This window comes from Stenella coeruleoalba (assembly GCF_951394435.1).
Source record: "Stenella coeruleoalba genome assembly, chromosome: 18".
NCBI lineage: Eukaryota > Metazoa > Chordata > Mammalia > Artiodactyla > Delphinidae > Stenella > Stenella coeruleoalba.
In genome coordinates, this window is record NC_137164.1 from 7,809,273 (window position 1) to 7,833,046 (window position 23,774).

Here is a 23,774-nt window from a genome sequence, read left to right on the forward strand (position 1 = left end):
TGGTGCATGGTATATACTCAGAAACGGGAGAATTAGAGAACCTTTGATTGCTTTTTCTTTTTGTGAATTTTTGAATTGTATTTTATTTATTTTTTTGTACAGCAGGTTCTTATTAGTTATCCATTTTATACAAATTAGTGTATATATGTCAATCCCAATCTACCAGTTCATCCCACCGCCCCCCCCAACTGCTTTCCCCCCTTGGTGTCCATACGTTTCTTCTCTACGTCTGTGTCTCAATTTCTGCCCTGCAAACCGGTTCATCTGTACCATTTTTCTAGGTTCCACATATACGTGTTAATATACGATATTTGTTTTCCTCTTTCTGACTTACTTCACTCTATGACAGTCTCTAGATCCATCTAGAGATGGATCTCTACAAATGACTCAATTTCGTTCCTTTTTATGGCTGAGTAATATTCCATTGTATATATGTACCACATCTTTATCCATTCATCTGTCGATGGGCATTTAGGTTGCTTCCATGACCTGGCTATTGTAAATAGTGCTGCAATGAACATAGGGGTGCATGTGTCTTGTTTTTTGGTTTTTTTTTAGTGGTATGTGGGCCTCTGACTGCTGTGGCCTCTCCCGCTGCGGAGCACAGGCTCTGGACGGGCAGGCTCAGCAGCCGTGGCTCACGGGCCCAGCCACTCTGCGGCATGCGGGATCCTTCCAGACCGGGGCACGAACCCGTGTCCCCTGCATCGGCAGGCGAACTCTCAACCACTGCGCCACCAGGGAAGCCCGCACGTGTCATTTTGAATTATGGTTTTCGCAGGGTATATGCCCAGTAGTGAGATTGCTGGGTCATATGGTAGTTCTATTTTTAGTTTTCTAAGGAAGCTCCGTACTGTTCTCCATAGCGGCTGTATCAATTTACATTCCCACCAACAGTGCAAGAGGGTTCCCTTTTCTCCACCCTCTCCAGCATTTGTTGTTTGTAGATTTTCTGATGATGCCCATTCTAACTGGTGTGAGGTGATACCTCATTGTAGTTTTGATCTGCATTTCTCTAATAATTAGTGATGTTGAGCAGCTTGTCATGTGCTTCTAGGTCATCTGTATGTCTTCTTTGGAGAAATGTCTATTTAAGTCTTCTGCCCATTTTTGGATTGGATTATTAGTTTTTTTTAATATTGAGCTGCATGAGCTGTTTATATATTTTGGAGATTAATCCTTTGTCTGTTGATTCGTTTGCAAATATTTTCTTCAATTCTGAGGGTTGTCTTTTTGTCTTGTTTGTAGTTTCCTTTGCTGTGCAAAAGCTTTTAAGTTTCATTAGGTCCCATTTGTTTATTTTTGTTTTTATTTCCATTACTCTAGGAGGTGGATCAAAAAAGATCTTGCTGTGATTTATGTCAAAGAATGTCTTCCTATGTTTTCCTCCTAAGAGTTTTATAGTATCGGTCTTACATTTAGGTCTCTAATTCATTTGGAGTTTATTTTTTGTATATGGTGTTAGGGAGTGTTCTAATTTCATTCTTCTACATGTAGGTGTCCAGTTTCCCCCGCACCACTTATTGAAGAGACTGTCTTTTCTCCATTGTATATCCTTGCCTCCTTTGTCATAGATTAGTTGACCATAGGTGTGTGAGTTTATCTCTGGGGTTTCTATCCTGTGCCATTGATCTATATTTCTGTTTTTGTGCCAGTACCATATTGTCTTGATTACTGTAGCTTTGTAGTATAGTCTGAAGTCAGGGAATCTGATTCCTCCAGCTCCGTTTTTTTCCCTCAAGATCACTTTGATTATTCGGGGTCTTTTGTGTCTCCATACAAATTTTAAGATTTTTTTTTCTAGTTCTGTAAAAATGCCATTGGTAATTTGATAGGTATTGCATTGAACCTGTAGATTGCATTGGGTAGTATAGTCATTTTCACAGTGTTTATTCTTCCAATCCAAGAACATGGTATATCTCTCTGTCTGTTTGTATCATCTTTAATTTCTTTCATCAGTGTCTTATAGTTTTCTGAGTACAGGTCTTTTGTCTCCCTAGGTAGGTTTAGTCCTAGGTATTTTATTCTTTTTGTTGCAGTGGTAAATGGGAGTGTTTCCTTAATTTCTCTTTCAGATTTTTCATCATTAGTGTATAGGAATGCAAGAGATTTCTGTGCATTAATGTTGTATCCTGCAACTTTACCAAATTCATTGATTAGCTCTAGTGGTTTTCTGGTGGCATCTTTAGAATTCTTTATGTATAGTATCATGTCATCTGCAAACACTGACAGCTTTACTTCTTCTTTTCCGATTTGTATTCCTTTTATTTCCTTTTCTTCTCTGATTGCCATGGCTAGGACTTCCAAAACTATGTTGAATAATAGTGGTGAGCGTGGACATCCTTGTCTTGTTCCAGATCTTAGAGGAAATGCTTTCAGTTTTTCACCATTGAGAATGATGTTTGCTGTGGGTTTGTCCTATATGGCCTTTATTATGTTGAGGTAGTTTCCCTCTGTGAGCACTTTATGGAGAGTTTTTATCATAAATATGTGTTGAATTTTGTCAAAAGCTTTTTCTGCATCCATTGTGATGATCATATGGTTTTTCTTCTTCAATTTGTTAATATGGTGTATCACATTGATTTGCATATATTGAAGAATCCTTGCATCCCTGGGATAAATCCCACTTGATCGTGGTGTATGATCCTTTTAATGTGTTGTTGGGTTCAGTTTGCTAGTATTTTGTTGAGGATTTTTGTATCTATATTCATCAGTGATAGTGGTCTGTAATTTTCTTTTTCTGTAGTATCTTTGTCTGGTTTTGGTATCAGGGTGATGGTGGCCTCATAGAATGAGTTTGGGGGTGTTCCTTCTTCTGCAGTTTTTTGGAAGACTTTGAGAAGGTTGGGTGTTAGCTCTTCTCTGAATGATTGATAGAATTCACCTGTGAAGCCCTCTGGTCCTGGACTTTTGTTTGTTGGAAGATTTTAAATCACAGTTTCAATTTCATTACTTGTGATTGGTCTGTTCATATTTTCTGTTTCTTCCTGGTTCAGTCTTGGAAGGTTATACCTTTCTAAGAATTTGTCCATTTCTTCCAGGTTGTCCATTTTATTGGCATAGAGTCACTTGTAGTAGTCTCTTAGGATGCTTTGTATTTCTGAGTGTCTGTTGTAACTTCTCCTTTTTCATTTCTAATTTTATTGATTTGTGTCCTCTCCCTCTTTTTCTTGATGAGTCTGGTTAATGGTTTATCAATTTTGTTTATCTTCTCAAAGAACCAGCTTTTAGTTTTATTGACCTTTGCTATTGTTTTCTTTGTTTCTGTTTCATTTATTTCTGCTCTGATCTTTATGATTTCTTTCCTTCTGCTAACTTTGGGTTTTGTTCTTCTTTCTCTAGTTCCTTTAGGTGTAAGGTTAGATTGTTTATCTGAGATGTTTGTTGTTTCTTGAAGTAGGATTGTATTGCTATAAACTTCCCTCTTAGAACTGCTTTTGCTGCATCCCGTAGGTTTTGGATCGTCGTGTTTTCATTGTCATTTGTCTCTAGGTATGTTTTGATTTCCTCTTTGATTTCTTCAGTGATCTTCTTAGTTATTTAGTAACGTATTGTTTAGCCCCCATGTGTTTGTCTTTTTTACATTTTTTTCCCCGTAATTTATTTCTGATCTCATAGTGTTGCGGTCAGAAAAGATGCTTGATATGATTTCAATTTTCTTAAATTTACTGAGGTTTGATTTGTGTCCCCAGATGTGATCTATCCTAGAGAATGTTCCGTGCGCCCTGAGAAGAAAGTGTAATCTGCTGTTTTTGGATGGAATGTCCTATAAATATCAATTAAATCTATCTGGTCTGTTTTGTCATTTAAATCTTGTGTTTCCTTATTAATTTTCTGTTTGGATGATCTGTCCATTGGTGTAAGTGAGGTGTTAAATTCCCCCAGTATTATTGTGTTACTGTCGATTTCCTCTTTTATAGCTGTTAGCAGTTGCCTTATGTATTGAGGTGCTCCTATGTTGGGTGCATATATATTTATAATTGTTATATCTTCTTCTTGGATTGATCCCTTGATCATTACGTAGTGTCCTTCCTTGTCTCTTGTAACATTCTTTATTTTAAAGTCTGTTTTGTCTAATATGAGTATTGCTACTCCAGCTTTCTTTTGATTTCCATTTGCGTGGAATATCTTTTTCCATCCCCTCACTTTCGGTCTGTATGTCTCCCTAGGTCTGAAGTGGGTCTCTTGTAGACAGCATATAGATGGATCTTTTTATTGTATCCATTCAGCCAGTCTGTGTCTTTTGGTTGGAGCATTTAATCCATTCACGTTTAAGGTAGTTATCAATATGTATGTTCGTATTTCCATTTTCTTAATTGTTTTGGGTTTGTTTTTGTAGGTCCTTTTCTTCTCTTGTGTTTCCCACTTAGAGAAGTTCCTTTACAATTTGTTGTAGAGCTGGTTTTGGTGGTGCTGATTCTCTTAGCTTTTGCTCATCTGTAAAGCTTTTGATTTCTCCATGGAATCTGAATGAGATCCTTGCTGGGTAGAGTTGGGTAGAGTAATCTTGGTTGGTTCTTCCCTTTCACCACCTTAAGTATATCATGCCACTCCCTTCTGGCTTGTAGAGTTTCTGCTGAGAAATCAGCTGTTAACCTTATGGGAGTTCCCTTGTATGTTATTTGTCATTTTCCCCTTGCTGCTTTCAATAATTTTTCTTTGTCTTTAATTTTTGCCAATTTGATTACCGTGTGTCTCGGTGTGTTTCTCCTTGGCTTTATCCTGCCTGGGATTCTCTTCACTTCCTGGACTTGGGTGGCTATTTCCTTTCCCATGTTAGGGAAGTTTTCAACTATAATCTCTTCAAATATTTTCTTGGGTTCTTTCTCTCTCTCTTCTCCTTCTGGGACCCCTATAATCTGAAAGTTGTTGCATTTAATGTTTCCCAGAGGCCTCTTAGGCTGTCTTCATTTCTTTTCATTCTTTTTTCTTTATTCTGTTCTGCAGCAGTTAAATTCCACCATTCTGTCTTCCACGTCACTTATCTGTTCTTCTGCCTCAGTTATTCTGCTGTTGATTCCTTCTAGTGTAGTTTTCATTTCAATTATTGTATTGTTCATATCTGTTTGTTCATTCTTTAATTCTTTTAGGTCTTTGTTAAACATTTCTTGCATCTTCTCGATCTTTGCCTCCATTCATTTCCTGAGGTCCTGGATCATCTTCACTATCATTATTCTGAATTCTTTTTCTGGAAGGTTGCCTATCTCCACTTCATTTAGTTGTTTTTTGGGGGTTTTATCTTGTTCCTTCATCTGGTACATCGCCCTCTGCCTTTCATCTTGTTTATTTTTCTGTGAATATGGTTTTTGTTCCACAGGCTGCAGAATTGTAGTTCTTCTTGCTTCCGCTGCCTGCCCTCTGGTGGATGAGTCTGTCTAAGGGGCTTGATGGGAGGGACTGGTGGTGGATAGAGCTGGCTGTTGCTCTGGTGGGCAGAGCTCAGTAAAACTTTAATCTCATTGTCTGCTGATGGGTGGGGCTGGGTTCCCTCCCTGTTGGTTGTTTGGCCTGAGGCGAACCAACACTGCAGCCTACCCGGGCTCTTTGGTGGGGTAATGGCGGACTCTGGGAGGGCTCATGCCAAGGAGTACTTCCCAGAACTTCTGCTGCCCGTGTCCTTGTCCTCACAGTGAGACACAGCCACCCCTCACCTCTGCAGGAGACCGTCCAACACTAGCAGGTAGGTCTGGGTCAGTCTCCTGTGGGCTCACTGCTCCTTCCCCTGGGGCCTGATGCGCACACTACTTTGTGTGTGCCCTCCAAGAGTGGAGTCTCTGTTTCCCCCAGTCCTGTCGAAGTCCTGCAGTCAAATCCCACTAGCCTTCAAAGTCTCATTCTCCGGAAGTTCCTCCTCCTGTTGCTGGACCCCCAGGTTGAGAAGCCTGACATGGGGCTCAGAACCTTCAGTCCAGTGGGTGGACTTCTGTGGTATAAGTGTTCTCCAGTTAGTGAGTCACCCACCCAGCCGTTATGGGATTTGATTTTATTGTGATTGTGCCCCTCCCACCATCTCATTGTGGCTTCTCCTTTGTCTTTGGATGTGGGGTATCTTTTCTGCTGAGTTCCAGTGTCTTCCTGTCGATGATTGTTCAGCAGTTAGTTGTGATTCCGGTGCTCTCAAGAGGGAGGGGAGAGCACGTCCTTCTACTCCAGCATCTTGAACCAATGACTGGTGGCGCAGTGGTTAAGAATCTGCCTGCCAATGCAGGGCACACGGGTTCGAGCCCTGGCCCTGGAAGATCCCACATGCCACGGAGCAACTAAGCCTGTGTGCCACAACTACTGAGCCCATGTGCCACAACTACTGAAGCCTGTGTGCCCAGAGCCCACGCTGCACAACAAAAGCCACCACAATGAGAAGCCCGCACACGGCAATGAAGAGTAGCCCCTGCTCGCCGCTACCAGAGATAGCCTGTGCACAGCAACGAAGACCCAACACAGCTAAAAATAAATAATTTATAAAAAAGAAAAAAAAAAGAAAAGGATAGCTTTATTGCTTTGCTAGCAAAGGGAGACACACTGGGCTTCTGCCTCAAAGAACTGTGTGTCCCCACCTTTGATTGCTTTCCTCTTCACAGAAGAGTTAATCCTCCTACAGGGCTCCCTCTGTAGCCATCTCTGGTCCTGTTTCCTGAAAGTTCTACAGCTACGGTCGGCTTTAACACCGAGTGGGTCCTCGCTGTATCCTTGACTATCTTCCCTTCTCGCCCGTCACACTCATCATTCTTGTCAGGCACTTAGTGTGTGACCCATTTATCACTCATTCCTGGAGGAGGTGCAGTGACAGTCTGTCTTGAGTTGTGACTGTTTGCTCAAGGCACATTGCAGTGGGTTTAGGGAAGTATCAGCAAAGGGATGGGGAAATAGCGGAATCGTCTCATTTGGTTCCACTGACCAGGCAGTGAGAGCTTAAGAGTCACGTGGTTGAACGGCATGAACAGAGAAGACAACCCGGAGATCTAGACTCGGCCAGAATGCAATGCAGTCCAGGAGGGCTTAGGATGTACATCAGGAAACATTTCCTGGTGCCGATATAAAGAACAGCAGGAATTTAAGGACCAAACTGTACTATGCTGGTTCTTTTCTGGAATGGGGGTAGGGCTGAACGTGGTCATCGTTCATTGTGTCAGGGTTGTAGGACCTGGGTACACCTTTCCGCTTTTGCCTCATACAGGTAACTCCAGCACACGCATGCCGTTCCTTACCTCACCGTACAGCCTCCCCTAACTGTAATACTTCAGGGCCCAACACTCCATTTGCTGTCCCAAACCTTCACTGCTCTCTCTGTTGGAAAAGTCGTCCCTGGGTGTCCCCAGGACTTGGTGTCCTCATCACATCCTCTGGGGAGGCTCTGCTATCTGGGGTCCCAGAGCGCTCTGGGGCCCTTCCCCAGTTTGAAAGCTGTTAATCTATAGACCCGGCCTCGTTGCATGGCACATAAATCCTTCCTGATCTGATCTGGCTGACGCAGCCTTCCTCTCTAACTTTATCACTGACTGTTCCCTTCATCCTTTTCTCAGAAATGCCCGATAAACTCCCTGGCCGCCTCTCAGGGCTGCTCCCAAGATAAGGTGGCTGTGGGCTCTGTGATAACTCTCTTCCTCCTGCCACTGGTCTGCTACCTTGTGCCTGAGTCTGTAGAAAACTGTTTTATTTTTTTTTACTTTTTAAATGTTTATTTTTTTATGTTAATTTTTAATTTTAATATTTTATTTTTTTGGCTGCACTGTGCACATGTGAGATCTTAGTTCCCCGACTAGGGATTGAACCTGTGCCCCCTGCAGTGGAAGTGCGGAGTCTTAACCACTGGACCGCCAGGGAAGTCCCACTGCTGCATTTTAGAGGAAACTCAGGAAGCACCCCTCCCCAGAAGCTCTCCCTGCACTGGCTCTCCTCCTCTGTGCCCCCAGGGTCCCCACTTGGCTCTGCAGTGACACCCGCGGCCTCGTGCTGTGATGGCGTCTTCTGAGCTAGACTCCCGTGCTGGGGTCGCGCTTGCTCCTTTGTGTATCCTGGATCCTCGTGCTTAGAAGAGGCTTGGAGATGTTTGCTGAATGAGTGCACACAGCATGCGCAGTCCAAGCACTTGACAAAGGAAGGGGATGATCTCTCAGGAGCAGAGGAAATAGCGCAGGACCCAGATACGAAAAGGGGAAGAATTCGCTTTTTTTCTTCTCCCCAAGCCTCTTCCCCACACCAAAGAGCTGCTTCTGTGCCAACAGTGGGAACTTTGCTGATCTGGTAGAGGAGGTGGTGGGAGTTGATTCCTGCAGGGTTAACCTTTTGACAGATGGAGCTGCTCTTTTTTTTTTCAACTTTAAAAATAATTTTTTTTATTTATTTAATTTATTTTTTGGCTGTGCTGGGTCTTCATGACTGCGTGCGGGCTTTCTCTAGTTGTGGCGAGGCGGGGCTACTCTTCGCTGCGGTGCACGGGCTGTAGGTGCGCAGGCTTGAGTAGTTGTGGCACACGGGCTCAGTAGTTGTGGCTCTCAGGCTCTAGAGTGCAGGCTCAGTAGTTGTGGCACATGGGCTTAGTTGCTCCGTGGCATGTGGGATCTTCCCGGACCGGGGCTTGAACCTGTGTCCCCTGCATTGGCAGGAGGATTTTTAACCACTGTGCCACCAGGGAAGTCCAAGCTGCTCTTTTAAAAAAATTTATTATGAATTATTTTGAACATACAGGAAGCTACAAAGAGTAACATGGTGTATCTACCACTCAGATTAAGAAATAAAATATTCCTAACACAGCTGTAGCATTTAAACCATTATCTTGATTTGGTGTCTCATTCTCCTGTGGTCTTTTATACTTTCACACCATATTTGATATGTATACATGCATATATATGGTATATATCCATTTTTTATATATTTGTGTTTACAGTTTTGTAAACCATTGATTTATACTGTATGGTTATTCCCTTGTGCCTTGCTTTTTTCAGCATTCTGTCTGTAATGTTCATCTCCATATCCATCTGGCTTGATCCACGTAGCGTCAGTTAATGTTTATTGCTGTGTAGTAGTCCAATCTGTGTATCCTGTTAGGGGGTACCTGGTTTGCTTCCAATTGTTTCTTTTTACACAGTGCTGCTGTGAGCACTCTTGTTACATTCCCTTGTACACGCATTGCGAGTTTCTCAAGGATGACTAATAAGGCTGGAGTTTCTGGGTCATTGCACATGTGCGTCTTCAACTTTATTAAATTTTGCAAAAATTATTCTCTGAGGCTTAATGACTCCAGTCTTAAAAAAATAAATACTTTTCATTTTGATAAGGCAGTTACGTTAGTGTTTCAGATGTAGTGGATCGAAGGTTACATTTCAGTTGAAGTAGAAGATACCCGTTTGAGCCTTATCTGTGTGTCTGATTTATACTGATTTAAAACAGAGATCGGTATGTAGAGGGTTCATATTTATATAAACTCCTACAAAGAAAGAATGACGTCATAGTCAGCAGGTTGTTCAGCATTTCCTTTTAAATTTTTTGTTGAGTTTTAACCAGAGAGCATTTTGGATTATTTTTAGGATCTGGACTGCTCACTGTGGAGCTATTTGTTGTATGAATAAATGAATGGAACTATAGAACTGAACGTGAGAACGATAAAATTTAATGGAATAAATTAAAACCAAGTTAGCAGCCCTGAGTCGAGGGGTTAAAGTGAAAAGCTCCTGGTGGGGGAGGGTCCTCACATTCATCTACTGTCAGCCTGCTGGAGGCTACAGTTTTTTAAATTTTTAATTTTTAAAAAAATTTTATTTTATATTGGAGTATAGTTGATTAATAGTGTTGTGTTAGTTTCAGGTGTACAGCAAAGTGATTTAGTTTTACGTATACATATGTCTATTCTTTTTCAAATTCTTTTCCCATTTAAGTCATTGCAGAGGACTGGAACAGAGTTCCCTGTGTTGTACAGTACTCCTTGTTGGGTATCCATTTTAAATATAGCAGCGTGTACATGTCAACCCCAAACTCCTAGTCTATCCCTCCCTCCAACCCTCCCCTCCCTGCCCCCCCACCCGGTAACCAGGGGTTCATTCTCTAAGTCTGCGTCTATTTCTGTTTTGTAAAAAAGTTCAGTTGTATTTTTTTTTATTAGATTCCACATATAAGTGATATCATGTATTTGTCTTTCTCTGGCTTACTTCACTTAGTATGATCATCTCCAGGTCCATCCATGTTGCTTGGAGGCTAAAAGTCTGTGACACCTGCCTCCGGCCAGCACCCCTGTCTGGTGGCAGCGTCCTGACACAACGGCAGTTCCTTTTCTTTATCACGAGCTCAGAACCTGGGCAGGCCTGATGTGCTTCCCTGGTGCGGGGCCTGAGCAGCCCCCTCTGCGGCGAGACGTCTGTGGTCTCCCCTGGTCTGGACCCTGTCAAGACACCGGCTGCCCCGAAGCCAGTCTTAGCTGGCGGCAGATATGGCCAGTGTTGCCGACAGGCTTTTATGCAGCCCTTCCCGCCACAGCCCTGCTGTGTGGAATCGTGGCTGTTTTCCTGGAGATAACACTGCATCCTGGCCAGGTGCCTTGTGAGGTCATTGCTGAGCGTCACCTTGAAGGGCTGTCCAGAATGTGCTTGAGGTAGCGTGTTAGTTTGCTAGGGCTGCTGAAACTAAGTGCCACAAACCGCGTGGCTTCAGCAGACGTTTGTCTCCCGGTTCTGGAGGCTGGGTTGGTTTCCTCAGAGGCCCCCCTCCTTGGCTTGCAGGTGGCCATCCTCTCCCTGTGTCTTCACAGCATCCTCCCTCCGTGTGTCTCTTGCCTGGATTTCCTCTTTTTATAAAGACGCCAAGTACTGTATATCGGATTAGGACCTATACTAATAACCTCACTTTAACTCGATCACCTCTGTAAAGACCCAATTCCAAATTAGGTCACATTGTGAGGTGCTGGGGGTGAGGACTTCAACACATGAAGTTTGGGGGACACAATGCAGCCCCTAACAGGTAGACACACTGTAGGGTTATGTGGGAATTGTTAAAAGGCTTCTTGCAGACATTGGATTTTCAGTGACGAGGGAAGCGAGTGTTCTTTCCCACATTAACATTTGCGTACTTTCTGACAGATGCAGGGGCAACGTCACAGTTTGTTACCACAGACTTGGTTAGTACAGCGGGCTTATTTACTTACTAACTTCTAGGAAGGAAGTTGCAGAGATCAGTTTAAAAAGGGAGATTGTGTTACTAGAATTACATATAAATTGATTTTTTTTCCCTAAGAGTTTATTGCCTGAAGGCTTGCCTTGTTTTTTGTTTTGATTTGTTTTCAAGTTTATTTCAGTTGTTGTTAAAAAAAATACCTGAAAACTTTTTGTCGTTGTTGTTCTAGATTTAAAAGGAATTGCATTTGTCATCCAGAGTCAAAGTAATTCTTTTCATGCAAAGAAAGCAGAACAGTTAAAACAAAGCATCTTAAAGCAAGCGGCAGATCTTACCCAGGTACGTAGAGGTGACTTGGAATGTCAGTACTTACTTATGTGTTGATTCATTTGTTTTCCAAAGCTCTTGGTCCATAGATGATCAATTTTATTGAGATAAAATACCTCGTTTTTGTTTTGCTGGTTTAATATGGACTATATTGTTTAAAATGCTCTAGTTAATTTCTAATGCTCAAAGCATCGTATTCTAAATTATTATATATATTTTTAAGAGAATTATATAAATGTATAGGACTATCACGGTTTCATCATAAAGTATGATAGAAAAAAGTGGAAGAAATAACTTTTTAAAGGCAGAGCTTAAAATAGCAAAGATAATTAATGTTCAAAATTTTGGTAACAAGTTCTATGGGAATTTCTATGTTGAAATAACACTTTCATTAACCTTAGTGCGGTGCTGCTTCTGTGAGTTTCTTAATCCGTTTTTAAATTGGATCTTATTAATTGAACTTTTGATTTGATTTATAATGTAATATCCAAGAAGGATTATGGCGAGAAAGACTGACACGTCCAGGTACACTTTAATGATGTTTGAAATAGGCGTGAGCTGAGTTTAAATCTGTTCTGAATGATGCTGGAGGTTTGGGGCAAAGGAAGAGCTACCTTCTTGTGCTGCCGTATAGGAGCTTTCTTTTTTAGCCAAGCAAAGAAATTCCTCCCAGCCCGCTCCACTGTGTGGCTGTGGCCTTCAAGACAGAAGTGCTGTCTGCAGGTAAAAGCCGTCAAGAGCTCTCTGAGAAGAGACCTGTGTGTTTGACAGACAGCTTCTTTCTGTTGGTGGGAGCTGGGAAATAAAGGGTTGGAGGTATCAATGGAAAAATGAACAACTGTAAATGGTATTCAAGGTTAAGGCACTGCTGACAGGAAAGCTTACTGTGCTTAATCTTTAAATGCTTTACGTATGAAATTCATCCACCCTCCCCACGTCCCCGCAAGGACAGACCCTCGGTTCCTCATACCTTCTCAAGGGAGAGGAAAGTGTTGCAGGCTATAGACAGGTGGTTGGTTTTTTTTGGGGGGGGATACTTGGAGATAGGAGCAGCTTGATGAGTTTTAAGTTCCCCTTTGTCTGGAAACCCAACTTTGGAGATTTTCTTCTACTAAACCTTTTCAGATGCCATCAGAGAGGAAGTCCTGCAGCAACCTTGACAGGCTGGGGTTCCTCCGTGGGCTCTGGTAGAGGCCTGTGCGGGGGTCGGGGAGCAGGGCCCCACATAGTCCCTCAGTGGGGTTCAGGTGAGCATTCATGGAATTTAGCTCAGTTGGGCCTTGGCTGTTACCCCAAACTGTGAATCAGTGATGATGTCAGGACAGAGTTATGTATCGTTTGAATTCATATATGAATTAAGGGCACATATATCTCTGTACCTTGTTCCCAGAAGTACCTTCCCTTTTGTAGAGGCAGATTCATGTGTGTTTTATTTATTTTTTTTAAAATAAATTTATTTATTTATTTTTTGGCTGCGTTGGGTCTTCGTTGCTGTGCGCAGGCTTTCTCTAGTTGTGGCAAGGGGGGCTACTCTTCGTTGCAGTGCGTGGGCTTCTCATCGCAGTGGCTTCTCTTGTTGCGGAGCACAGGCTCCAGGTGCGTGGGCTTCAGTAGTTGTGGCACGAGGGCTCAGTAGTTGTGGCTCACGGGCTCTAGAGCGCAGGCTCAGTAGTTGTGGTGCGTGGGCTTTGTTGCTCCACGGCATGTGGGATCTTCCCAGACCAGGGCTCGAACCCGTGTCCCCTGCATTGGCAGGCGGATTCTTAACCACTGTGCCACCAGGGAAGCCCTTGTGTCTCTCTTTTCTAAAGTTCTTTGAGGTCAGTATAAAACATAAGAATGTAACATCCTGGTTACACGCTGTAATATGGTTCAACCATGATCAGTGTTCTGCTTGTGGTAACGTTTCCTAGAAAGGTTAGAAAACATTTCTATTTCTCTAAAGTGTTGAACTTTTCTAGCAGTTTATTCTGCGCTTCTGTTTAGTTTCAGTGTGCTTCTACTTAATTTGTATTGTCCTTTGCATTTACAGTTTGCCATTTAGACCACCTGTTTAGCTGGTGACTTAGATCGCCACTAGGTGGCAGTATTGGTTTTACATTTAAAGACACCTAATAAAGCAGTATCACCAAGCAAACCCCTCCCCCAGCATCTAATTTCCGTGATAATAAATGGAGTCTAGACTGAAGCAATTGGAAAGCTCCCTTTAATTATCAGATGGTCTGTTCTTCTTATTCAGTTCTTTCCTAGCGTGGAAGCCAGCTATGAGTACTGAAGTAGTTATGACAGAATTTCATTTTAGCACTTGGATTTAATTTGCTCACAAGATCCAGGGTGTACTGTTACAACTCAGGTAATTTCATATTTGGGTTAACGCGTCTTTTGGTAGTTGAAATGTCTGGAAAGATTTTACAGTTTGCATCTGTACATGATTCTGGTTCATTTTTTTTCTCTGTGTAGAGTTCTTTATGTTACGTATGTGATTTAAAGTTGAATTTATTCCACGAATAGCATCTTGGAGATCCACAGATTGTCAAAAGCTCGCACCGGGTCTGTAGACAATACCTGGGGCAATGATGAGCTACCCTGACCTAGAACTACGTGAAAACAGAGAAAGAAGATTAACTGCAGAGAATTAAGTGCTGAGATGCACAGACTATAGGGCAGCAGAGTCACTTGGAGAGGCAGGTAATGGCTCCCTAGTTGCAACTTGACTGGAACTTGGTTTAAGAAACTGACATATTCTTGAAAAAGAACTGACAGCCTAGTCGTCAGCTGGGGAAGACAAGGACAGCCGAATCCGGGGCAGAGTTGTCAGGGCATCACCGGTGCTGCGGCAGAAGCAGGCTGGCTCCTCTGAGGGGTCAGCCCCATGGTTTGCCAGGTATGTGCTGCGCCTCTAACGGGACAGGATGTCACCTGCGACCTGAATCATGAAGTCTTCAGGTTGCAGGTTTGGTTTTCTCCATCGATTTGCCCACCATGAGCATTCACCACAGTTGCTTAGTGAGGGAGGAATCAGCCACAAGTTTTACCATCTGAATATTTATCTGATAGTCCAAAATATCTCTTCCACGCCACCAGATGTCTAGAACTGCTGTTTATTTATTCCTTACTCCTGTCGGGTTGCACTTGACTACGAAATCTGCCAAAGATTAAGGTGCAGAAATTTAATGGTTTCCGCAGTTAGGCATCTGCTTCTAGCTGTTCTCTTTTGCTTTGGCAAGTCATTGCCTACGCCTGTTTCGCCTCAAGGTGCTAAAATGTGGTCTTACTGAAAACACAAACGTTTTTCATTCTTCTCATTTGAGTATAAAAACAGGAGCCTAAGCGAACTTTCTATCTGAAACACGACACTGTACTCGGAGTTGTTACCAGAGTGGTGAAGCTGTCTCCCTTGTTTTCTGAAACAATCTGGGTCATTGGGAGTTGTCACTCCCACTTCCAGGTTTGATGCTTATAAGGCAGGTCATAATGGTTTTGAAGTCTATAATGATATAGTTCTTCTAGTCAGGAAGCTAGCAGACTTTACCAAGTGCTTCCTATGTACAGAGAACCATTCTGGATTGTGGTGGAGCCGAGTTAGAGAGGATTTAGAAAAGATACTCTAGTTCTTTGAATTACTTATAAGGTAGATGGTAACGATCTCATAATAGAAATGACTGTATCATTAAGTAGAAATTAGAAATCCGATATAAGTCTATTAAAATATCTATTCAACAATATTCATTGCACATCTGTAGCTACATTAGGTACTTTTGAACGTAACAGGACATCTCTAGACAGTCCATGGGGCCCTTGAGAAAGACGGTGGTCATGAAGTTGTTTAGGAAGTACAGCGATATGTAAACAGCACATGAAGGAAGACTTCTATCCGATCAGATAGGAGAGACAGGAAATTAGCTGGAGGGATGCTGGTTTGGAACAGGGAACCAGATCTGGAAGACGGAGACATGAGTCATCAGGAAGGTTTGCTTTTGGGGTGCCAGGGGACCTAGGATTTGTTCGGGGGGATGAGTAAAGCGTGTTTTAGCAGGAATAGTGATCTTTCTAGATCAAAATGGATGGAAAGTAGAGCTGGTAATGTGGTTGACCAGTACAGTGTTCCTAACTGTACATCTACAGATAGAAGAATGCAGATTTGGAAGAAGTGCTACCTTTTTTCCTGAGTGTTTTCTCCCTGCATTACAGGTGGAAGGGTAATGTGAACTTATAAAGATTGACTATACAAAGAGGTGCATGAACAAAAGCCAGGTGGAGGTAAGGCTAACAGAAACCCGTAAGGAGAGTTTGTGCAACAATCTCTGAACTAATCAGGCCCTTGAGTGTATTTTGTTTTAAATACCTGTTATGTGCGTGGCATCTGTGTGTCAATTGTGATTTGACTTCTGCTTTTTGAACTTGGAAAAAATTCCTCCTTGAGTCAGTGTTTGTGTGAAAATTCTTGTTTTTTTTTGTTACGTGAAATGGGCGCAGTCAGCTCGGTCTCTGGCGAAGACTCTGTTGGAGAAGCTTGAGTTTATGTTGTGATGGAGAGGCTGTCAAATGAGAGTATTTTTTCCCTTCTGGGACCTGGGATCCGGTAACCAAGGCTGATCCTAGATTGACACAGTTTTTACTGCACCTTCAGAAATGTATCAACCCTTGCTTAAAATTATAGAAGCCATTAATATTCGCCAAAGGAATTTCAAAATAAGATTAAATTGGAGGCAATAAAGGAGAGAGGAGAGAGCATCATTGTGTTGTTTTAAAACTAGGTTCTAGTAAAATAAAGACTCATGTACATTTTGAAGACTCTGAAGTCTGATCTTAGCACAAGGCACAGGTCATGTGTGGTTGGGGAATCACTTTGAATGGGAGACAGGGAATAAGCCCCTGTAGGAGTGACTACTCAGAGAGAGGGGACAGGCTGGATTTAGAATGAAGGCAGGACCTGAGGGAGGGGCAGAACCACGGATAAGTTTTGGACCCCTTTTTTTTTTTCAACATCTTTATTGGAGTATAATTGCTTTACAATCGTGTGTTAGCTTCTTCTGTATAACAGAGTGAATCAGCTATACGTATACATATATCCCCATAACTCCTCCCTCTTGCGTCTCCCTCCCACCCTCCCTAGCCCACCCCTCTAGGTGGTCACAAAGCGCCGAGCTGATCTCCCTGTGCTATGCGGCTGCTTCCCACTAGCTATCTATTTTACGTTTGGTAGTGTGTATATGTCCATGCCACTCTCTCACTTCGTCCCAGCTTACCCTTCCCCCTCCCCGTGTCCTCAAGTCCATTCTCTGCATCTACGTATGGACGCATTTTTAAGGCATCCTCCAAATACAGAAAAGAAAATTCAGAAGTGGGTTAGGCTTATAAGGTTTTCTTTTTAGGGGGGTTGCGGTGCCCCTGTAAATTTCATCTTATGGCAATAATGGATTACATTTTCTGTTTTAGGCCCAAAGGGGCCAGACTAGCTGATTAGAAACCTCCATACTCTCCCTTCCCACAGCTACAGAGCTTCTGAAGAGAGCAGACGGTTCCAATTTCGTTGCCTTCTTTTGTGGTACGAACTTTATTTAAAAGCTGGCAGAATCACCACCTTACAAATAAATGATTCTGCTTATTCACAGAAAGGTTTGGAAATCACTGTTTTCTCAAGAAGAGCTAGGTCTTGGCTCATTAGTTTAAAAAACCTCATTTCCATGCGATAAGGCAGGAAAGCTGGAAGCAAAGCCTTTCACAGAGGAGCGTGAAGAAGCTTGAGAAAGTGGCCTTGTGTTTTCTAGTTTCAGACGTTATCGTATTGGCAAGGAGACAGCTTGAGGTGCTTCATGAAAAGGTTAGCTGTGAGAATCAAGTCGCTTTCACCACACTTTCCTTTTTAGGTGAGAGCAATCGGATGCTGAATTACTTAGTGAAAGTTTGTTTTCTGTCGTAATCGGTAGGTGTTAAGTAATCACACTGAGTTATTTATTAAAGTGGAGTTCTTACTGCGTTGCTGTTGAGTAAGAATTTTTGCATCCATTTACCAAATCTTTGTGGAGTATTTACTTAGGCAAGGGCCTGGGCGAGATGCTGCAGGAGAAAACAGAGCAGTGAGACCGAGTGCACTTCCTCTGGGGCTTGCTCAGCTGTAATGAATTCTTCACACCATGTCGTGAATGTGGGTCTCCGTTTGGCGCCCAGCATTGGGACACCTTCCCTTACTGGAGATTTCTACCTGGTGTGAATCTGGTGGGAGTGGGCTTGGCCCACTCAGGACCTCAGAGGCCAGACTCGGGGTCTCCCCAGCTCATGGAGGGTGGCCAGCTGGACATTGCCACGCAGGATTCTGAGTCTGGAGCTAGGGACCCATATAAGTGGTTTATTTATTTATTTACTGACTTTATTTATTTACATTTGGTTGTGCTGGGTCTTAGTTGTGGCAGATGGGCTCCTTAGTTGCAGCTTGCCAGCTCCTTAGTTGTGGCATGCAAACTCTTAGTTGCGGCATGCATGTGGGATCTTAGTTCCGTGACCAGGGATCGAACCTGGGCCCCCTGCATGGGGGGGGGCGCAGAGTCTTAACCACTGTGCCACCAGGGAAGTCCCGAGTGGTCACTTTAGATCTCACTCTCCTGGTGGTGACATCGGTGCCCAGGGGACCAAGTGAGGTGGCAATGCATGCGTGCACGTGTTGGAGGAGGCCAGTGCTCTGGGGCGGGTGATGCCCTGCAGGGCGGCCTTTTCCCGGTGAGTCACTGTGGAGGGGGGCCCTGCCTGTGCCGCCCTCTGGGAGGCTCGTGATGGGGGGCGGGGCACTGCATGTCACTTCCTGCAGCCGCATCAGCAGCCGCCATGAGAACACAGGCCAGGCAGCAGCCCGCCCGCCCTGCCGGGAGAGGTCAGCGGAGGCTTTGTCATGACATCTGAACTGAGCCTTGAAGAAGCAGGAAGAGTTTGCCGGGGCGACTGTGAGGACCCCCACTGATGGAGAGAGGAAATCTTGGGTCTCGCGGGATGTTGGCAAAGGGCTCAGCTACTCTGTGAGCTACTACCATGAGTTCACATTTGGGGAGGTGGGCTTGGAGGGACTAGTGAGACACCTAACACGTGGCGCCTGGGTCTGCAGTAGAGACCCCGGAGGAGGGTTGGAAGCCATAGTAGTGCCCGCAGCGGACGTTCACTGAGTGCTCACCATGGCCGTTACTTTACCTGGCGCTCATGTCAATACACTATGCCGCCTTCAAGCGTCAGCTCATCTAAGTCTATGAAGTGGTTTCTGTAATTCTCCCCATTTGCAGAGAGGAAACGGGCTTAGAGGGATTGCGCGACTTGCCCAAGCTCACATCACTAACGAGCAGTGCGACCAGGCTTGCGTCTGACACACAGGTGTGCCTGCTGACACACAGGTGGGGCCTTAATCACGGGGCCAGGCGGCAGATCGCTGCCGCTGCTGTGTGCAAGGAATTCCACGCCAGTTTGTAAACAGTGGTCTGTGCCCTCTCTCACCTTACCCGGCTTTTTTTTTTTTTTAATACCATTTATCCTTGGCATGGTATTCTAGATATATTTGCTTACTGCCTGTATCCTGCATTAGAACCTGAGATCCAAGAGGTCAGATCCAAGACTCTGCCCGGTCTTTTCACAAATGTTTCCTATGTTCCTAGAACAGCGCCTGGCACATAGTAGTTGCTCAACAAATATTGTACAATCATAATAATATTAATAACCATCACATGCAAACTTGTGCCAAGTGCTTGGCATGTATTAAGTCACTTGACCCCATGACTGTTGTGACCCCCATGTTAGAGATGAGATAACAGACCACAGGCAGGTCTGGGAACTTGCTCAAGGCTGAAGAGCTGGAGCGAGGATTCTGATGCAAGGACTTTGCCTCCAGAAATCAGGTCCCTACACGCTAAGCTTTATTGCCTTTCATGAAGGAGTGAATGATTCGTTAAAATAGAGTTATATGAGCTATAAAAATGTACATAGTAATGCATTTCAAAGTAAATATTTAATAAAGAGAAATTATATCAATGATGAGGTAATATTTTTCTCTTGTTAGGAAATGACAGGTTTCTGGGGGAAAAATATATTTTAACATAGGCTCAGATTCCTGGAATGTTTGTCATTATAGCATCACTGTAATCTCCTGGTCCACATGTGAATCCTGGGTTTTTAAAGGCTAGTAAATCTGTCTGATGTATGTTCCAAACAGGATATTATATCCTCATAAGATAGACCTACTTCTTATGGAAGAAATAACAATAAACAGATGTTAATTTTTGTCATGATTTATTTGTTGGTCTAAAAGTCCAGTGCCTAAGAACTATGTAATAGTTGGAATTTGGAAATACAGTTGAACTGGAATCAGTCTTAAAAGCAGGATTCAGTCCTTTAGAACTTTTGCCTAATACCGAACAAATATCTTGGTTTTTGCTTTCTAATTTAGTGCTTGGTCTGAATAATGAGACCGAATTAGACCATAAACTCATGTCCTTAAATTAAGGTATGGACAAGTAACGAATATTGGGAAATAGTCTGTTGACAAGGGAAGAGGCCAGCATCATGGAGTTAAATTAGTTGAACTTTTTCCAGACAGAGGCAGAAAGACTAAAGTGGTTCAAAACCAAATTTGCCTGATAAAGTTATTTATGACATTTAAAATATTAATCTACTTTGATCCATGTTCCAATGTTGGCTTTTTCATTCATACTCATTCTAGATATAAATTTTTAATGATTTCTGCCTCCATATCAAGACTATGGGCTTTCTCCATTCTCAGAGCATTTTCAGAATACGCAGCTCTGCAATCCAAACCCTCTCCCAAATGAAGATGATGAATATGTATGAGAAACAGGTAATGAAGTAGAGTGTGGGTTCTGAATTTGTTGGTTCTCAGTAATTATTAATGGCATTAAATGTGAATATGCCATGATAAAAAATGTTTAAAGGAAGTACTGCCTGAAGGTCCAGTAGGCTTTCTGACTTCAAAATGCTTATTAGGATAGCAGTAGATGCCAGTGATGGAAAGAAAGGTAGATTTTGGTTCAACAAGACAAATAGTGTTAACGTAAGATGTTTAAATTACTGTGATCAACTTTTTCTTTTTTTTTCCTTTTCTGTCATTTACCCATATTTGATTATTTGTATTTTTAGTCCCTTTATGATTGCCTCTGTTATGGTGTTACCTCATTTTTGATAGAATTTTACCTTCAACTTTTAGGTTTGAAATAGAATCATGGTTTGGTGAATAGACATCATTTAGATTGCTGACAGGCATGACTGCCTTTGTTATAGCTTTTAGCTTTTATTCCAAAGGGCTCTGTTGATAGAACATTTTCTTACTTTTCCCTTGATTTTTCGTTTGAAAACTCTTCCTTATTCATCCCTGCAATTACATACTAAAGAACTCTATTTTCATGTAAAAGTGCTGTCAGGTGGTGATGTGGCATCTTTAAGGAGGTTTAATTCTTGTGGCTAGAACAGACAGTAGATATAAAGAACATAAATTATTACAATCCCGAGTGGTAAGAACTGAGATAAGATCATTTGATGGAAAATTTTATTGTGACCTTTTAAATTATTTTATCTTAGAGTTGCTAATACATATGAGTATGTGTGTATCTAAGTCTGGGTCTGTGTGTGCATTCACACACAAAATATATACACACAGACAGACAGACATGCATATGTATATGCACACATATATATAAAACAAGAATAAAAGCTCTTGGTCCTTTTTGAGGATTAGTAGACAAAAGTTTATAAGTAGAATGGCTTTGGCTTAATCAAGAGTTAATCAAGACCAGGTTTCTGAGTATCAAGGGAGGACCTATTTTATATTTTTAAGACAAAGGTATTCACACATATTTGGAGATAGTTATCAACATAGCATACTAGTTTTTGAAGTGTTTCTATTTGGAGATACAGGGGTACAGAAAACTTGATTGCCATTTTTGTGTTCACCAACTGAAGCAAATACAAAATCCAGGCATGTGATTTAGTAAACAGAAAGTAATGGAGATAGGAAAGATTGTAACCCACTAGTAATCCAGAGCGTTTATTTTAGTCTAGAATATAACTCCTTTGCGCTGACTGAACCTTTGCCTCCTGCAGATTGTCTTGACAGAAGGTATTCGTAGGCCCTGCCTCTGCACCTCTGCCAGGAAAGCACCCTCACAGCCTCTCTGCAGAGGTTACCCGTCTGGGTGTAATACTTGTGGGACATCACTTGTATAGTTCCTAAAACTCGGAAGGGTGGTTCTTGTTTGGTAAACCACATTTTTCGTATTTATTTTTGCTCAAAAATAATGTTTTAGTTAAAATATATTTTAAAGCATATATGTAGTAATTTCATCCTTCTGATTCTGGCTCCTTTCCAGTCTCTATTCATCTGTGATGTTGTTTTTACATGGTTGGAATTATGTGTTTTTAACATTGGACAGAAAGACATTCCCATTGTCCATAATGTCTTCATTATTATAATTTCAGTTTGCTATATATAGCTCATTTGCAACTTATTTTCTTGTAAGACCTCTTTAGTGTTTGCTGTGTTTCTTTTCTAGGTAGTTCATATTAGCATGCTCCCATAATTATCTGAAAGTTTTATGCAAATATTAATGTTACTAGTTTTCTTCACACATGATTTTTGCTCTTATGTAATCCTCATGAATATGTATGCGTGTGATATATGTGTATGTGTATATGTGTATGCCATATGTATGTATAAGCATATAGCTGTATATGCATGTATAGATATGGCATATATATGTATGTGTATGGCATATACATGTATACAGCATATAGCTAATATATCTGTATATATATATACACATACATATAGCAGTTTTTGAAGACAATGAAAATTACTTCATTATTCAGAATCAACAGTAGGAAAGCCCAGACTACATTGGGGCGCTGCTAGTTCAACCTTTAGGAGTTTGGTTTTTCTCTCTGACGTGCCGTATTGTTAGTGTGATTTAACCTTTGATTGCTGTTTTTACGTTTCATATTTGTCCACGGCAGTTAAAAAAATACTGCATGCGATGAAGAAATGAGGCTTATTTGATTGCCCGAAGAGTTATATTGGAAACCATTCTTTTCTTCTTAAACAATAAACGTATGTGAACTTAAAGAATGGTATGGCATCTACTTTAGTGTGGTAATATTTCATATAGTTAAGCATGTATTCTTAAAGTCTTTTGTAACAATTACCGGGCCGTAGGCGCTACAAAACACAGAATATCCTACAGTTTGTTGGGGGGTGTCCAAGCATATTAGGTGTCTGGGTTTTGACTTGTCTCAACTTGAAATAGATTAAATAGTGCTTAACTTCAAAGCTCACATTGATAGCTTTAAAGATACGACTCTCTCTCTCTCTCTATAGTAGAGCAGGTATGTATATGTAACCGTAGTTGTGTCTACTTCTGGATCTTAGTTCCTCCTAAGTTTATAAATTTTGATATTCCATCATTACGCTATTACTGTTGTTGCCTGAATACTTGAGGATTCTATTTCTAGTGTTTAGACCCAAAGCTCTTCATTATGATGGTGTTTTAGTGTTTTTAGGACACTCTAAAATTTTTTCTTCACTTGAGGTAAATTGGCTATTATATCCTCTTGTTTAGCCCGAAGTGTTTTATTTTCCACATGCTTCCTCTGTTGTGTACACAGAGAAAGCTGTCTTTATGCCTCTGAGTTTGCCCTGACTTCCCCTGGGCTCTTGCCTTCCAGTCGCCTTTGCACACCTGCAAATTCCAGGTCTGCTCTGGGTGTCACTGGAGACCCTTCCTGGAGGGCCTCTGCGCCACGCGGAGCCTGGGGGCTGAGGAGGCTGTGTGGCTTCAGCGAAAATCCTTCACTTCTAGTAGCTCCAAAGGGAAGAGAAAAGAGATGAGTAGGAAGAGCAAAGCGTCAGATCTTTAAAAATACCTGGTTTTAAATTTGAGTCTTCTGAAGAAATTGCTGCGGTCTTATTGTGTTTTTTATTTGTTTCTCTGCTTTGACGATTGTTTCTTCAGGAAGTCCCCAGAGTCCTCCTCCTTCACCAGCTGGCTCAGCAGGAAGGCGCGTGGACCATACTTCCATTGTTACCGCAGTACGTTTCACGTGACACGCGCTCATTATTGGCATCTCTACCTGACGCTCGTAGGCTCCCTAGTTTTCTTACTCAGAGGGTGTTTTTTCCTCAGAGTCAGGAAGTAAAGTCCATTTGGACTCCATGACCACTACTGTAATCGGATTTCTTGATGATTGATTCTTTTTTTTTTTTCCTGTTTCACTAGGCAGTGGGTTTTATTTGAATTAATCTACAGTGACCGTAATTCCCCAGCTCCTTACTGTTTGTCTCGTATCTAAAACAATTCTTCCCAAGC

General features: G+C 42.1%; 1 protein-coding gene across 1 annotated transcript in view; it reads left to right on the forward strand.

Annotated features, from left to right (window-relative positions):
• Positions 1-23,774, forward strand: part of B3GLCT (beta 3-glucosyltransferase) — a 109,274-nt gene that overhangs the window by 21,968 nt on the left and 63,532 nt on the right. Inside the window, exons 4-5 of the mRNA XM_079903327.1 lie at positions 11,330-11,439; positions 23,421-23,621. Coding sequence (XP_079759453.1) covers positions 11,330-11,439; positions 23,421-23,621 — 311 coding nt within the window. The remainder of the gene's footprint in view (positions 1-11,329; positions 11,440-23,420; positions 23,622-23,774) is intronic.